General features: G+C 43.8%; 1 protein-coding gene across 2 annotated transcripts in view; it reads right to left on the reverse strand.

The window, feature by feature from the left end:
* The window catches only part of FNDC1 (fibronectin type III domain containing 1), a 62,170-nt gene that overhangs the window by 29,035 nt on the left and 15,676 nt on the right, over positions 1–17,459 (reverse strand). Inside the window, exons 1-8 of one of the 2 annotated variants that reach the window (XM_064708127.1) lie at positions 16,855–16,959; positions 10,111–10,320; positions 9,626–9,724; positions 8,292–8,406; positions 7,019–7,206; positions 6,261–6,368; positions 3,909–4,097; positions 766–3,132 (exon numbers count right to left, since the gene is read on the reverse strand). In XM_064708127.1, coding sequence (XP_064564197.1) covers positions 766–3,132; positions 3,909–4,097; positions 6,261–6,368; positions 7,019–7,206; positions 8,292–8,406; positions 9,626–9,724; positions 10,111–10,312 — 3,268 coding nt within the window. In that variant the 5' untranslated portion in view covers positions 10,313–10,320; positions 16,855–16,959. Of the gene's footprint in view, positions 1–765; positions 3,133–3,908; positions 4,098–6,260; positions 6,369–7,018; positions 7,207–8,291; positions 8,407–9,625; positions 9,725–10,110; positions 10,321–16,854; positions 16,960–17,459 lie in introns of those variants that run through there. The other variant, XM_064708126.1, reaches the window with a different exon arrangement.

The raw sequence follows: 17,459 nt of genomic DNA on the forward strand, positions 1-17,459 counted from the left end.
AACATTACTACCTACAGAAAACACAGAAGGTATTTACTAAAACATTCAGGTCACTAAATACTATTTTGGATGTCCATGCATTGGAGGGAGAAAAGGTATTTCTACCTAGCAAGGTCACTGAGGCTGTCAGGGATTTTCCATAGGTGACATGAAGAATAAATACCTTGATCTGTAGTGGACCCTCTATTCTACTAGGTCTGCAGATATTCTGTCAGAAACAAGCCTCTAACTTTTGGGGTAAACCACAGCCATAAAAGTATTAGATGTGATGGGCATGGGCAACCCTGAGCTGTTACTTAGGAAAAAGAGAAAAGTGGCTTAAAAATTCATCACAGAAAACATGAGGAAACACCTCACTGTCTAGGCATGGGCGCCGTGGAACCTACAAAGGCTTTTAGCAATCCATGATGAAGAGCTATGTACCTGAGAGGCTGGCATATTCTGAGTACAAATGAGCTTACAATGAGCATTTGGTGAAGTCATTGCTCGATAAGGAACTTTTCCAATTTAGCCCCTAACTCTGTCACCCTCTTTGCGGATCATGGGATCCTGTGCAGATTAGACCACAGGAAAAAGGGTCTGGGGCACCACATTACACCAAATAGGCAATGTCCTCAAGAACTGGGCTTCCCAGCTACCACCAAAATAAAAAGCAACAAATTATACTAAATAACTGAAGCTGTATCCTGCTGGAGGACTTTTCATCTGGCTGCTGATTCTAGGAAAAACACAATTAGTGACATTATTACAACAAGGGCAGGATACCTGGTCTATAAGGAGGTCTAACAAATTGGCGCTGGGAAGGGCTCCCTAGCCGGGAGTTCAGTAGTCGCTGACGAGGAGATGAAGTGGAAGAAACTGCTGGAGAAATGGTGTGTGTGGTGGTAGATGCAGAAGAACGTGGCCAGACAAAGCTTGGTTTAGATGGGGTATGTTTGTTAGAGGACTGAGTAGTCTGTGATGCTGTGGCAGAGCTGCTTGGTGATTCACGAGGAGACATTTTTAATATTGAAGGTTTTTCCATCTCTTCTTCTTCAGAACTTAGTTTGTGAGGTAGAAGAGTGTCCATAGATTTTCTTTTATTGCTAGCAGTGTCTTCATATGCATTTTTGTTACCTCTAGAAACAGAAGGGGACCGTTTTGCAGCCAAAGATGTGGGTTTCTCTTCCATTTCTTTCTGATCATATTCACTGTAATAATCATCCTCTTCATTAGAAACTGACTGATGAGATTTAGATGAAGAAGGGGAAAGAACTTTTTGAGGAAGTTCAGTGTTAGACATTTTTGAGGGCAACAAGCCCTTTTTTTTCTCTGTTTGGGATGCTGTTCTTGTAGCAACTCCTGAGCGAGCAGGCAACGAAGGACGAGTTTGTCTCGAAGTGTGTGACAGCCTTTGATTATACTGGCTGTCTTTTGCTGCATCACTGGCAGAACTGGAGTCTGGCTGAGTGTGTTTCGGCTTGTAGGAAGGTACCTGAGAACCTGTCTGCTGTTGCTTTGATTGAGATGAACTTGAGCTTCCCTGAGAGAAAGAAGCAGATAATCCCCTAGAAGAGGACACCTCTTTAAGAAACACAGAGTGCCTGCTTGCTCTGTCACTGCCTTCTGTTTCATCCTCATCATCCTCTTCCTGCAACTCTTCATTACTTTGGGATGAGACGGCACGGTGGGATGGGAGGCGTCGGCCCCTTGAATGCAGGATGGAAGGGCTGGTTTGTGCCCTCTGTGGAGGCTCTGAGTGGGAGGCCTTCTCCACTGGCAGACGAGAAGAGAGTGTCTTTCTAGGCAAAGACTCATTTGGTTTTGATCGAGCAAGCTTTTCTTTTACCTCTCGATTGCCCTGCTCTTCAGGTTTGGATTTGGAAAGAGAAGACTGCAAATGAGAATGTTTTTCTGGAGCAGCTGTTTGACTTTGTTGTTCTTCTGAGTCAGAGTGGGGTGATTTTTCACCATGTGTCTCTCTGGAGCGAGAATCAGGACCAGGATTTCTTCTCTTGGAATAGATTGCTGAAGAAGACTGCCTGGAAGAGGGCAAAGAAGGAAATAAGGGGTTTTCCTCTTGTGAGTCCTCCCTATAATTCTTATCAACATCCTTTCCATTGGATTTGGCACTGGTGGAGGAGCGAGAGTGAGGTGAAGTGTAACCAGGAACAGCAGACCTTGATGAGCCTGCCGCCGCAGCTGATTTCGAATCCTTCCATGTGTGGGAACTGGAGCCTGAGGATAGCCTTGTTTGCTGTGACCTGGAACTTGGCTGTTCTGTTCTGTCCTCTGCTTCTTCACTGTCAAACTCATTGTGGCTATCATGAGTGTGGGAGTCTGCTGATTTGGAAGCAGGTTGGTGTGAACGGCCTAGAGAGCCAGACCTACTGCGATGGCCTGAGACAGCCTCGTGAGAGACAGCAGACTGCCGACTCGATGGCGAGGCCTGGCGACCGGAGTCTGAAGCTTTAGGAGACACTTTCACCAGCACGGGGTCAGGCTTCCCTTCCACATTACTCACAAGACCATTACTTTTGGCAGGCAGAGGCTGGGAAGAGGTCTTGGAAGGCACATTGTTGCTGCTTTGCCTCAACTGTTTGGTTTCATTGTCTGTGTATCTGGGAACGGACGAGGCAGAAGAGTGTCGTGCTGATGATGGTAACAGTGCTGGTGGCTCACGTTCCTCTGTGCTCATCTGGCTCGACACCTCAGATGTGTGGGTTTGGACAGACAACCTTCCTGAGGCAAGGACAGGGTGGATTGGCCGACTAGGGGACAAGGGTTTAACATTCCTCCTCTGATCCTGGGCTTTTGGCGGCGACGTTGTAGCTTCCTGGGATGAATCACGATCATCTGTCACCTCAGTGGATTGGAGGTCAGATTCCAGCTCTCCTGTCTTTCTAGAAGGTAACTGAGATTTACTTAGGACCCCTCGAGTCAAGATTTTGTTCTTATATTCAGAAAGAAGACTCTTTTTATCACTAACACTAGGTGAATGAGCAGACAGCTGCTTAGAAGAAGGTGACAGCTGGGCTTTTGAAGAAACAGAAGAACTTTGAGAAGGAGATGAGCCAGCATTCCCAGTCTTTTTAGCCTCTGAATTATCTTGGATATTTGTCTTTTGCTGAGCAACTGAATCCTCATGAGCAGCTAGAGGCAAAAAGAAAAGTGTTTATTCACAACAATAGACGATTCATAAGAACTGACCAAAAGCAGAAAACACCCAGGTAGCAAGAACAAAACTTAAGAGAATATGGGACAATAATTATTACTGCATCAACCAAGCCGTGGAGTCCAGCCAAGATAAATTTTGGGTTGTAGTAAGGTACCTATGTGGAATTACTACAGCTTGGATAAAACTCAGACCAATTAAAATCAAATCTCTAAAATCAGGAACTGCAACACCATTTCAGGGGAACCAAATCTTCAGGAGAATTTAGTCATGTGGATGACATGGTGCTGCATTATCCCACGTTAGGCTGTGGCCCATCTTTTTAGCTAACACAGCAAATATTCTGTCCCTACAACAGTAACTTTTTTGCAAGAGCCAAACACAAGGAGTAGTATCTAAGACACTAAAGTGACTTTTAAGAGTGGGAGCTGTCAGGAACAGAGTAGTCAAAACCCCAGAGCATTGCATTCTTTGGCTTTTGGATAACAAGAACACATAGTGTTGTCATAGATTATGGCATGCATTTATTTAAGAGGCTAAAATGTCCATAAAAATAACTTTTTGCATGCTGCAGAGTGACAAAGACTTATTTGGGCAATATAATGATGAAAAGAGCAAGCAAAAACAATACCAAGGAACTCAAATCCCACAGGTCAGACACAGTGCAGAGGAGCTGAGTCAGTAAGAATTAACACAACTGGGACCAAGGCAAGAGTAGGTGAACTACATCACTGGTTCATGGCTTGGTGCTCACCTGCTGGGATGGCGACACTGAAGGCTTTTGACTGAGGACCCGGTCCCCTCCTGTTTGCCGCACGAATTTTGAAAATATAGCGCTCCCCAGCCTGCAGACCATCTATTATGGCTGATGTTGTAGCTCCAGAGTAGGTGATGGACTTTGCTCCAAATGGCTTGAGAGCCGGGGCGTATGAAAGAATGTATTCTGAAATGATTTGGCAGACGGTTGGAAGGAGGAAACTGAAAACAGTCCTGTTTCCAGCGGACAGACTGTATGGGTAGGATGAATTAGAACGTGCATTACTAAAATTAATACACTGGCAATGCACGCCGAGTCAACAGCTAGAGTGTAAAGACATGAGAGAGAGATACACGTATATATGTAGGTTAAGTTGAATATTTGTTCTTATTCAGAAGAGATACTTCTACCAGAAAATATCTGCACTGCAGATTTGCCAAATGGTAGCAACATCACGTCTGTCCAACAAATTCTAAATATGACACACTGTGCTTAGCCAGAGCTAGGGTCAAACACCACGGCAGAGAGAGCAAAGCAAGGTCTGGTTGACACTTTGAAACTCCCCTTGCTCTCACCTTCGAGTTTTGAATCACTGTGATACCTGTGCTCTGTCTTAGCTTTCTGTGTTGAGAGAAATTTCACCCCTATACAATTCTGGGCATGAAGAGGAATCTTCCCATTATACTCCCAAGAAGTGCAGGTGAAATGTCAGATATATGCAAGCTCTGTTTTCTTTTCAAATCCTCTGTAAGAGGCACAGGTATCAGACAAAACCAGGGTTTTGATAATAAATTTCACGGGCTGCCAGCTTTCTCTCTCTACACAAAACCCCACAATAATACCTGAGGAGCCGCAGTGCCACAATGAGAAAAATCTAGAATATAACGGCATCTTTTTTTTTTTCTGAAAGTGACCCCATATTTATTGTGTTAAGAAATAAGGCATGCACAGTTCATCAAAATCAAGGAAAAATCATTGATTTTAATGCTCCACTGAAAAACAAATCAAGGTATCAGAAGACACGGCTCCTTTTTCTTTGAATCTTTTTTCTTTTCCTTCTTTTTACACAGGCATTGCTTCCATGGCGGAGACACTGGTGTAGCTTCTGATAACTCTTAAATGACTACTGGAGAACACTGTTTCCCATTATTTTAATATGTGGTATAAATACAAAAAAGGACAGGATTGAAAAACAAAAGGATCAAAAGAAAAAAATTCCTTATTACCACATGGTATCAAAATGACCATGGAATGCTAATTCAGTGATTTTATTTAGCCAGTAAAAATATCTTGTCATTTATTTAGTTTAAAAATAAGACATCTCCTGTAACACTTCATACTCAAACAATGATATATTAGATGTGTATAAGCATTCAGCCCTTAAATATTAGGTATCTTTATTACCTTGGATGAAGGATCTAATAAGAATGCAGACAAAACTGCACAAAGGGCTACAGATTGTTCAAAATTAGGAGCAGACTTGAAATATCAGATAATGTCCCTGCATGACCCTTCTTACAGAAATAATGATTCTTGGACACAACTGCAGCTCCATTGAAGTAATTGGCAAGACTTCTACTGACTTCAAAAGGGAAGGAATTCCACCACTGTCCTGAAGAACACATAAAGCAGGTCTTGCAGACACAGTGTACCTCCCTCCAGGCCAATGATTTTTCAAATCCTGAGATGCTGTAGCACTGATAAGGGACCTCCAACAACTTATGTAATTTGAGAACACAATCTCGTTAACCACTGAAGAACAGGAGGCTAAAAAATCAGCCTCATTTTCAGAGGGAAACAGGGAAAAATCCCAGAAAGAGCTTTTTCTTTAATTCTATGCAAATCTTAGCCAACTGGCAAACTATCTTTATGACTATGTCCAATAACATTATAGTACACAAGATTTATGCCTGAGATCTTCTGAAATCAGATTTGTGTTTGCTTCTTAAGCTGAGGATTTCCTTCCATGACAAACTAGAAATAAAACACAACATAAACCCACTCACTTTCTTGGCAACTACCCAACTTTTTCCTCTACAACTAATTCTTGAAAATCTTTCTGGAAACTTCCTTCTTGAGCCTCATTTTGACCTGCCTATTAATGGAAGAAGACATAAAATGTGCATGCATGATACCCCAGGAACCTCTGTGACATGCCAGGCAGACAGTGACAGTGGCTTCTCAGTGGCACTGTGGAGACACTGGGCTGGAAACATGAAAATCTTGCTTGGGTTTAATCAAGTGAAAGAATCCTAGCACAGCCAAGGTTCCAGCTTACTGCAGGGCAGCAGCCTGCCTTTGAGAAAAACAGCTCCTTGAGGGAGTTAGAAACCAACAGTGAAGACTTACCTTTGACTTTTCCTTCACTCTCTGGAAGAGCATCCCAGGATGCTGCTACAGAGGTTGGTTTCCCCTTTAATGGCCAAACATCCAAATTTTCAGGTGCGCTGGCAGGAGCTGGGAAACAGCCATACACAGAAGAGGCAAGTAAGAATCAGCACAGCGTACACCTTTTGCTCCATAGCAGAGATTCCTATACAGCTACTTCAAAGATAAATGTGAAGAGTACACATGGCTCAGGTCCATGCTTGTCTCTGTCACATCTCTCTCTCAGACTGCCATAGCAAAATTTTATTCCATAATTTTAAAAAAAGGAAGTCTGCACAAGACTGCTATGTGGCTTAGCCAGAATGACACGGTAATTTGTTTGTCATGGAGCATTTCCCTGTACCAAAAGGGTCTGACAGCTTCTCCATGGTGGAGGGAGGATTTTAATTTGCTGTCCACAAAGAGGAATGGAAGCTAGGTTGCTCTTCTCAAAGGAAGGGGCACATATAGCTGCAGGGGTCCAAGGTGCTGAACCATCCCACAAAAATACTTAAGCCACTTCCCCTTGTTCTCCTTGCACTACAAGAGCAGCTGAGTGCGCTCTCCTGGTGTGCTTCACTACCACAGGGATGCAGGCAGCAGCACTGAGGTCTTTCCCACACTCTCAACCCTCTGCTGCCCCAAGCAATCACTTGGGGCTGGCTTTCCCTCAAGTCAGCCCTGTTCCACAGCTCAAATCCTATGCCTTGTGTTAGCCCAAGGACCCTCTGAATGCATACCTGCCTCTGGGGTCCGCTGGTAAACGGACACGCTCCATTTGCCTTCCTTTTCTCCCTCCAGGATCTGGATGGCAAACTCGTACATAGTGTCTGGCAGCAGGTTCTCCACCAGTGCCCGCCGGTTGGGCACCTGCTTGTAATCCCACCTTGCCGATTCTCCCTTTTCCCGATAGCGAACATTGTACTGCCTGGCACCAGAAACACAGGAAAAGGAAAGTGAGCATGTGGAAGCCCAGCAATAGCAGAACTGGAGTGGGACAGGGATGCTTTGCCCTCAAGTAGCCTGCTGGGGCTTAGGGAAGAACCTAACAAAGTGCAAACAACAAAGTACCAACAACAAAACCCTGCATGTTTTTTTCCTTTCTCTAATGGAGTGTGATTGCTTTCATCCCAAAGGATGGATTCTCAAGATGGCTCTTTCAAGATTCTTATTCAAAACTGAGCCAGGCATAGTGGGTGGTTCCACACCCCTATCTCACTGCCCCATGGCCATGGGCATGGCTGGATTGCTGGCAGGCCCTTGCTCCCAGAGCAGCACCAGTGGCTCAGTTCCCACCTGTCTGCCTTGATAACTGCTTCCACAAAGCAATAGAGAACATCTAAAATTACTAGTTTTCCTGCTGTGACTCTCAGGGCACTTCAGCCCCAGTTTGCACAGCTCATCAGTGTTCCCAGGCCGAGCAACACAATCCAGTGCTTTCAGATCTTTGGCAGTTTCCAGCCCATTTCCTTGTTTGTTTTGGTCTCCAACTGCTGCAGCATGCTGCCACAAGCCAAGCTCTCACTCACAGGAGCTCCAGCCTGCTCCAGCCTCAGCTGCATGGGGTTCCTGGAGGGTCAGAGGATGCAGGGTGCAATGATGGGTATCTTTCCCACTGCAGTGATGTGTCTTTCCCACTCCACCCACAGCATGGTCATCTCAAAGCTGTAGTCTGTTTTGACAACTCAGCCAACACCTCGCCTCTGCGAGCTGTGCCTTGTCCCCCATTCCTTCTTTGCCCATGCATCTTTGGGGATTTGCTGGCTGTGGTGACACACCAACACTGGAGCAGCCAAATAAATACCAGAGCTGGTGCTGGCAACATTTCAGAAGAGATGTAAATCCCTGGAGTACAACACTCACACAAGTCTCTAAATTCTAACGAGCAGGGTGCTAGGAGGCAAGCTAAATTTTTCTCATAACCAACAGCAATCAAATGAATGCAAAAGCATTCAGTAGAGCATTGGAAGCAGTTCCCCTTCAGCACCCATTTAAAAACCCAGGGCTAAGTACCTATTTGCTGCAACCTTCCTCTTTTCATACAGTGGGTCTGTCCAAGTAACAAGCACAGACTGAGAGGACATAACTCGAACAGTTATGTCTTGTGCCACCTCCACCTCTTCCTCCTCTGAAAAGGCAAAACAGAACAGCATATCATTGACAACACTAGAGTTCTCATAAAAACCAGCAAATGTCTTCAACTGATGCAATATTCACACATCACAACTGATTTAGAAATACAGGTGGGTGTAGAAAAGTAATTGCATTGATTACTGATGGTATTTAATGGAAAACTAATTTCTTTTGTTAGCTGTGTGCCATCAAGACTACAGTACTAATACATTCTACCGTCCTTCAATACTCTATTAGTCCCCAAACTGTTACCCACAGCAAATGTTTTATAACATAATGATATTCACCATCTCCAGCAAATGCACTGCTAGAGGTACCTGGAGAGCAGAAATTTTGTCTTAAAGAAAATTCTGAGATTTTAAAATCGGGTTTCATTTTGAAGGGCAATAAAACCTTCTTCAAAAATTTTTTTACAAGGGAGAATTAGTGTCTATTTAATGTTTTTGAGTGCTTCAAACAACCTGTTTGAACAGCTACCATACAAAATGGCCAAGAGGACCCATCTACTACCCACAAGTAGCTTAGGGGGCATATTGACAAAGTTTTGCAATGGGAGCACCTGAAGAAAGAAAGTGAGCATGAGAAAGGAAAAGGTGTGAGATGGGATTTCAATACAGTTCAACCAAAATTCTCAGTTCTGACATAGCTGTTTATCACCATCAAAACTTCCTAAACACTTTGCCATTCCCATGCTATTCCTATCACAGTGTGAGAGGGTGAAAAAGCACACTGACATGGAGATGATTCAGAATCTCAGTCATCCTTTTTAACCGTGGCAGCAGCGTGCAATCACTTCTTTCCAATATAAGTGAAAACTTTTGCTGGGCTGATGCTTCTGGTAATCAACCCTTCAAAAACAGGGTTATAGATCTGAGAGAAAGAAGGCATATCATTTTGGGGGGGCTGGCTTTGATTTAATCAAGTCTTCTCATGCAGTTACTGCAATGCGTAACATTTGTCAGTAGACAGAGAGGAGAAGATTAAAGAAAAAAAAATAAACAGGACCTCAGAAACTCAACCAACCATGTTACAAAATTGTATTATTTTATTAATCCTGCTTGAATTAGAGAATTAGAGACATCCATCAAGCTCTTTATCACAAAGAGAAAAACATAGTAGCTCTAGCACCAAGACTTTCCGTGTAAAAATCACAAAGCTATCTCTTTGCATCCAATTGTCTCCACTCATTGACAGCAGATGTGAAAGAAACATACCTGTGACTTTTCTTTTAGTTAAAGATGACCTATAGACAGGTTGGCTCCTTCCTTGTGAGCTCCTTGATGGTAGTGAAACCACATGAACTGATTCAGAGGCTGTGCATGCAGGGAAAAAACAGAAGGTTTCCTGTAACCTTTTTCATTTATAAGAAAGAATGGATTTCAGAGTGGTCCTACCACATGCAAGCAGAATCTGAGCTATGGCTCTTCTCTCCACCCTTTCCCTCTGGTGTTAATACAACAACTTGCACATGGTGTCTCTTTAACATAGCATCGAGTTCTCCTACAATTTCTACATGATTCTCTACATAATGCCCTCACTCTGCTAAGATACAGGACACAATTATAACAAGTGTTTTCATTTATAGGAAGAAGGGTTTTTGATACCTAGGACAGCACATTATCTGTGCTCACCTGGCAGCTGCAGGGGACTAGAGAAGCGTGCTAGCTAAGCCAGATGCTATCAGGGAAATTTCACTCACCCAGTTTCCTTGCTTCCTGGTTTTGTCGCTCTTGTGGCATTGGAGCATAGCTCATCCTTCGGTTGCTCTCTCCATATCCACGGGGATAGCCTTGGGATCTGCTGTGTGGACCCCTGAAGCCTGCTCCATAAGGGGGTCTCCACCGAAAAGGTAACTTGCCATCTGGAGACTGGGCTCGCGCTCTCAGAGGTCTGCTTGGCATGCCTCTCTCTTCACAAAATAAGCAAACACACACACAAACCCCATGAGAGTTACTATGGAGCACATGATATCAACAGCCCGCATATGTCTGTTGGAAGCACATCTATGAAGATCAGAACAAAGGGCATAATTTTTACAGCTTTTTAATTGTTTCTATAAAACCAAATTGGAGAAACAACAAGATTTCCAAGCGGGATGTACAGTACTCAACAGTGCCTTTTCCCAGGCCCTTCAGACAGACTGGTGCAAGACCTTAAAAGTGAAAACATATCGTAATACAAGGACTCCTGCCAGAAACTGGGGATGTCTTGTAGCTTTCCTGTTTAAATCTTTTCCTTTTTCTTTTTTTAAACCCACTTTCCCCACTTCAGGCACACTGGTACATTATTTTTTTGGGAAGAGCTAAAGTTCAGTGTAAAATGAAGCAGAAGACAGTTTTACTATTAAAAGCAGGTTCTTTTCTCCTAAACCCATCTCTAATTGTTCTGTTCTCCAACAGATGCATATCTAAAATATCTGTTCTGCACATGCCTTCATTCCTGACTTCCCAAACTCCCATTATATGATCCCTTGAGCACTGTAAAAGGTATCTCATGCAAGTTGGGTATTTTTTAACATTTGCTGACAAGTTGGCAGCGTTCTTTTAAGAAGTTACACTGGTTCAAGGCTTAACAGCTCTTCTAGTGAAAAAAATTTCCTAGTATCCAATCTAAACCTCCTTTTATGCAACTTGAGACCATTTCCTCTTGTTCTGTCACTTACAACTTGGGAGAAGAGATTGACTCCCACCATGTTACAGCCTCCTTTCAAGCAGTTGTAGAGATTAACAAGGTCTCCCCTGAGACCTTTTCTCACCTATTCTTAACAACTCCAGTTCCCACAATATTCCTTTATAAGACCTGTGCTCCAGAGCTTTCCCAGCCTTGCTGCCATTCTCTGGACTTCCCCCAGCACCTCAATGACTTTCTTGTAATGAGTGGCCCAAAACTGGACACATAACTCAAAGTAGTTGAGTATCACCAGTCCAAGTGCAGGGGTATGATCCCTTTCGTAGTCCTGCTGCTATGCTATTTCTCATACATTTTCCTCAATTCCAACCCAAACCTCCTGAACAGCTACCTGCAGCTGGTGCCCAGCATTACAGGGCTACATGTGCCTTGCTCCCACCAAGAAGTGGCTTTTTGCAGCCTCCCATCAAGGAGCAGCTGGCTGCTGAGAGATGTTTCCCTATCCTCCTATTTGTCAGACTGAGCCAGCCCCATTCCCTTAGGCTCTCACTGGAGCCCATGTGCCATTGGTAGCCACCACATCCCTCGATCCCAACATTTCTCCTGAGCATCCCAGCCCTGGCTGAGGGAAATAACACCTCCCCTCAACCAGCCACGCTCTCCCAGGTGCCTGAAGTTTTTCCAGTCTGCAGTGGAAGCACACTGTGCTGGTTTTCTCTCAGCAGCCCTGTATGTTTTGGGAAGAACACTGCTTCCCCAGTCAAAGCTGCAGCTTTCATCTGCAATTAAAATAGAGTTGCAAGGGATGAAGGATACAAAAGGAACCAGCCCAGCCAGAGAGCCATATGGAAAGTATTCAATCTGAAACAAATGTGGTTTTAGGCAAAGAGAATTGTACGACCCTAAGGCTGAATGCAGGGGATCAGCTGAGATTTTAAAACCAGGGCTTTCCAAGGATTCAATTACTTTCCTCGTGGTAGCACCACACTTTACTACCATTGTTCCCATTTCACTAGTTAGTTCCAGTTTCTATTTATCATTTCTCATCACAGTTTGACCGGCAGGAGTCTAAAGGCATCCAAGATGGAGTTATCAGCAATGGTTAAAATAGCATTGTTGATAACTGCTGATCCATCAAAACCAGCGTTTTTGTGTGAAGTCTGTTCCAGGCTTTACAAGAAAGGGACTTCTCATTAAAAATGAAGAGCAGCAGCAGGAGCTCACCACAGCCTAGGAGCCATCAGTCTGGTCTGGGATAAGGCTGAAGGCCCTGACCTCAGCCACACAGGGCAAGATGAAGTTGGGTTCACACCTCCCCACAGAAGTACCTACAAAGTTGCTGTCCCACAAGGTTTAGCCATGCCAAAGAGTTGGCACTTCCCAGTCAGAAGGACATTTCACACTCCTTAAGACAGAGTCACTGTCTTCTGCAGTCACAGCCCCTGAACCTCAGCATCCCCTTATCCTGGTCTCCTGCTCTCATCTTGGCTCTGGGAAAAAAAAATCTGATTTTCCACAAGCAGGGTAACCCTGGTTCTGCAGACAGTGAGCAACAAGAGAAACTCATTGTATCCTAAAGACCAGAGTTTTGTCCTCCTGGCCAGGCTTATTCATGTTCAAAAAAATCCCTCAGAACCACCACCACCACCACCAACAAAAATCACATCAAAAAATCAGAACTATCATAAACAAGCTACACTCACTAGAGAAGGGATGGGAGAAGGAAGTAATAAATCCAATGCTTAATTTAAGTCATTCAACTCCCAATGATGCCCCTTCCTGTGGGGATACTGAACTCCCCAGGAACAGTCTTAAAATAATTAGCTACCAAGTAACCAAGTACTTGACTGAACTTAAGATTGGGTCTTCCTCATCTGCCCATTATTTACCCCTGTAAGCATTTTCTCTTTTGTTCCAAAACTGATTTAACAGTTTTCTGAGCTTCCACTCTGGTCAAACTAAATCATCTGGTAATCTTCTTCAGAACTCATCTAAAGATCTACCTGCAATTACATTAAAATAAAATGCTTTCCTATAGTCTCAAAAATGAGAAAGAGTCACTCCCTTTCACTCTCTTCAGTCTAGAAATTCAACATTACTTAGAACTGCAGGAATCTTGGCCCTAAAACTGTACAGTATCTTGGCCCTAAAAATTTAGGGCTGATTAAAGCCTTGAGACTGACTTCTCACAGATGAAACGTCCACTAGTATTGCCAAAATGTCGCTGTACTGTAGGAAAGCATTTTACAACTTATGTAAGCCCAAAGCACAAGGTCTAAGCTGAGGGTAAAACATCCTCTGAACAACCACACAAGGAGGCAGCTTACACTTGCCAAATCATACAGATTCTTCAGAGGGTCTCATCAATTATCTAGCAAAGGAAAACACAAAATAGTTCCAGAAGAAAAGGGAAGTACTGACCCCTAGCAATCAATCTATAACTGCAGGGGAAAACATACAAGACAAACCTATTAAGGTACAAAAAGTCACTGAAATTTGAGGTCACAAAAAATCAGGCACTTCAATTTACCACCACAAGTCCAGGTACAGATTTTTCCTTTTGCCCTCCATAGTCAACAAAAACTTTTCTACACTTTGTGCACCATAACTTCAGGACTGGAAAACTGGACCTATAAAAATGTGTTCTGCTGCAGAGATGACACATAATTTGGTACAGCCAGTAGACAACATCCATATAGTTTATAAGCAACTATCAATCTCTCTTTTACAGGCAGAAGCCTGGGAGACTGAGTACAGTGACCCAGCCATGACCAAAGTAACAGCTTGGAGGCAGAAATTGTAGCTGCTAAGACATAACAAGTCATCAGAAAAGACCAAAAATGGTAGCTGGTAAATGAAATTTTGCAATGGACAACTTGACCAAAAATCATCAGAATTTGCATTGCAACAGCAAATTGGCAGGATTTTTGCAGCTTTTTTTAGGGGAAATGTGGTGTTTTGGTCTTTATTATTATTTTAAATTAAGTTCTAAGCATAAAATGAGACTTACTGAACCCTGTACTTGAGTCTACTGCTGCTTTACCAGATGAAACAGTATGAAAGGTTAAAGAAAAAGTATTGCTCAGAAGAGCAGTTCAGAAGAAAAGAACTACTCAGTTCATTTATCGTTCTCAAAAAGCAGATTCCTGTCTTAAGAAGACTTTAACTGCTCCCTAAGCTCAACTAATTGTCCTTTGAGGAAAGAACCTTGCACCACTGGCAATCTGCAATCCAATTTCAGAGCTGAGCAACTCAGTTTACAGACACCCTGTGCTTTTCCACTCAAAACCACCATCAGGACTAGAAAAGTACCTCAGCCAGATGCAGTTCCTAGATCTCTGAGCCATTTCTGTGGGAAACAACACTCTGTATAATATGCATTTCCATAAGCGTCCAAGCCCTACCTCCATGAAGATGTCAACAGTATTTGCAGCAAAAGATGTTAGTTAACTAATGAACAAGAAAAAAAGAGACACTATCTTGCAATTCCTTAGTGGGCAATTCTAAATTTAATTCCATTTGTGAGGTTAGACTCTTTGTAAAATATTAATACTCACAAAACCTATTGTATTGGCCACTGCTAAATGCAACTGCTTGAGCCTTGACACTCAAGTTCAGGGCACACATGGCAAACACATCCTAGGGCAACTCTACAGGTGCCCTTTTTGGGCTGCTTGTGAGGAAAGTCAGAGAGCAAACCGCCACATCCATGTGGCAGTGTTCATGTACTGGCTGTATCATGGCCAGACCTTCACCAGGAAAAATTTTTTGTTTTCAAAAATACTTTGCAACATGATCACTTCTTTCTTCTTCATGCCCCCAACAGGTGTTGTTTCCCACATCCTATCTTCCAACAGGTAAATCACTTTTGTATTGGCTTTAAGGGTTGGGGCAATTCAGATACACCATCTTATTTTTTCACCCGATTTGAAATAGATTATGAAACAGAGTCTATTTGGCAAGGTGAAAGCAGAGCTTTACCAGGAAAGCCAGGCATCTAAGCTTTGCAGTCCTTTGTGCAACTTAAGGCTTTCAACCTTTGCTGATTACTCATTAACAGGAAAAGAAAAATGTCATTTTACCATAAATAAAAAGCAAAGGGGAAAGAAGAATATCTCACTTTTCTCATCCAGCAACCCACACAGGGGTGGCTACTCTCCTCCTCACCTTCACATACTCTGACTGTTACCTGTCACTATATAGCTACCCCCAAGACACATCAGCAGAAAAGAAAATAAGAAAGAGCACAAACACAGTATTACAGGAAGACAGGTGTTTTCCACCCAAAAATTAATGTCCCACTTTGTCTAAGTGTCACTGGATTTTTTTTAAGTTGATAGGGTTTTTTTAAGTTGATGACCCAAGCTCAGTTAAGAAAATGTGAGCAATCCACCAGCTTCAATGAGGGCTGGACTGGGGCCATCCCAAGAAGAGTTCACTCTGCAAAGATATTTCCTGCAGTGGGTGAGCCAGCTCAAACAGTGCTGATGTGGCCCTCCGAACTGCGATGTGCTGACTGCTCTAAATGCACAAGACCCTGGGATCAGTGATTTCCCTCAGACCTGCCCTGGCACAGAGCAGAACACGAGCTCTAGTGGGGATCTTCAGAGTACTGCAGCAGTTAACACATGTAAAAGCCTAAGTATATGACCTAAGAGAAAGTAGGACTGAAATGGAAAAATAAATCCACCCTGAGGCTTACTGGGTCGGTGGGTCCCCTAGCATTTTAAAACGCTCTGTCAAATTTCCCTTGTGTGGGCTGACCAACTCTTGTAATGCCACTAATTTATACACTCAACCTCAGATCTCCTCCTGGAAATAAGCTAATCAGTTAAAGCAGTAGAGGCGAGAGACATAAACATCCTTTGTTTCTTGCAGAAAAAAAAGAAAAAATCATTTAGCACATTTCCACACACTTCTGCTTGGCACAGAAAGCAGGGACTGGAACGCTTCAGTTCCTGCAAAGCACAATGGAATCTGTGCCATAATTCACTGGGCTCCAGTCAGGAGTTTCAGGCAGAGGACCAGCATCCAGCGGTAATGTCTGATTTAAGGAATTATACATCTGTAGAGGAGTTACCTGGCATCCGGAGGACATTCTTTAAATTGACAGCATCAACAGAAGTTTCCAGTGCTCCCTTTGAAGAGCCCTCTGAATGCTGAGCACAGTGGACCAGGGCACTTTCCAAACTCAGGAATGTAATTCTACACGATTAACACGTGTATTACGACTTAGGAAAAACCAACAGTGAGTTATCAAAGGCTTCACGTTCTCCCACTGACATCAATGCACAGGCTTCCTTCTGCATCAGTGACCTTTGAAGGGAGCCCTCTGAGGCTGGGCTATGCCTACCTCTCACACCAACTGGTTTTGGAGGCCTCACATCTGGGCTTCTCCAGTGATCAAACCAGTGTGCAAAGGCCCACAGGAACCCCACAAAGGCTGTCAGAGCACACTGCAGCCATGGCCCTGGTCTGCAGTGCCCATTCAGGGTGTTGTCCAACACCTGCCTGTTCACTGAGTTGGAGGAAAAGCAGTACTGGAGTGACAACAGTTTAGGGGGTTCCTTGAGGGGACGGAGGAGGTGAAACCATCTGGCAAAGGCATGGGGTTGCCCTCACCATTACTGGCTTCATCCACAGGCTGAGCTGGGGGTCTCTTTCCATTAACTTATTGCGCTATAATTGTCTGCTCTCCCTGAAGACTGCACCCTTAGTATCTTGCCCTAACCATGAAGTTGCTAGTCTACATCTGCCAGCATATTTATACAGCCAAAACCTTTACAATGAAGATCATCAGTGACCTGTTGCTCACCAGGCAGGTATGGACACTACAAAGAACTCCAGCACCAGAACAGATGAAGTGCACAGTCACTGCAACCACAGGTGAGGTATGGACAACAGGGATGTGGCTGTGCACATTCCTTGGCAGGACAGCCTCCTCTTGCCAGTCACCAGGAGGACAGAGCTGCCTTCTAACCCTGCTGCCTTGCAGGTGTGACTGGTTGGCTTGAACAGGCATCACAGGTGATGGAAAAGCATCATTTGTATCAGTTGAACCATCCACAGCATATAGCTGGGCAAGGGTTTGCCATAGAGAAAGGCAGGGATGGATAAGGGCCCACCTGAGGTTCCCTCTAAAATGACAACTACAAAGGCATGGATAGTGTCTTCAGCCAGCATGACAAGGGGGTAAAATCATGACACTTGGCAAGGGAGAACTGAGACTAAGTAAGCTGTGCTTTGCTGCATGCTCTAACCAAGCAACAAAAACTTATGGAAACAGTTCCTCCAACTGGGCCTGGAGCTGCAACAGCAAAAGCCATCCATTCTGAGCCATACAGCTCCCAGAACACCACTGTTATTTTAAAACTTGCATTTTCCATCTTTCTATTTCCACATTCTTCTCAAGAGTTGCCG

The sequence above is a fragment of the Zonotrichia leucophrys genome, chromosome 3 (assembly GCF_028769735.1).
Source record: "Zonotrichia leucophrys gambelii isolate GWCS_2022_RI chromosome 3, RI_Zleu_2.0, whole genome shotgun sequence".
Classification (NCBI taxonomy): Eukaryota; Metazoa; Chordata; class Aves; order Passeriformes; family Passerellidae; genus Zonotrichia; species Zonotrichia leucophrys.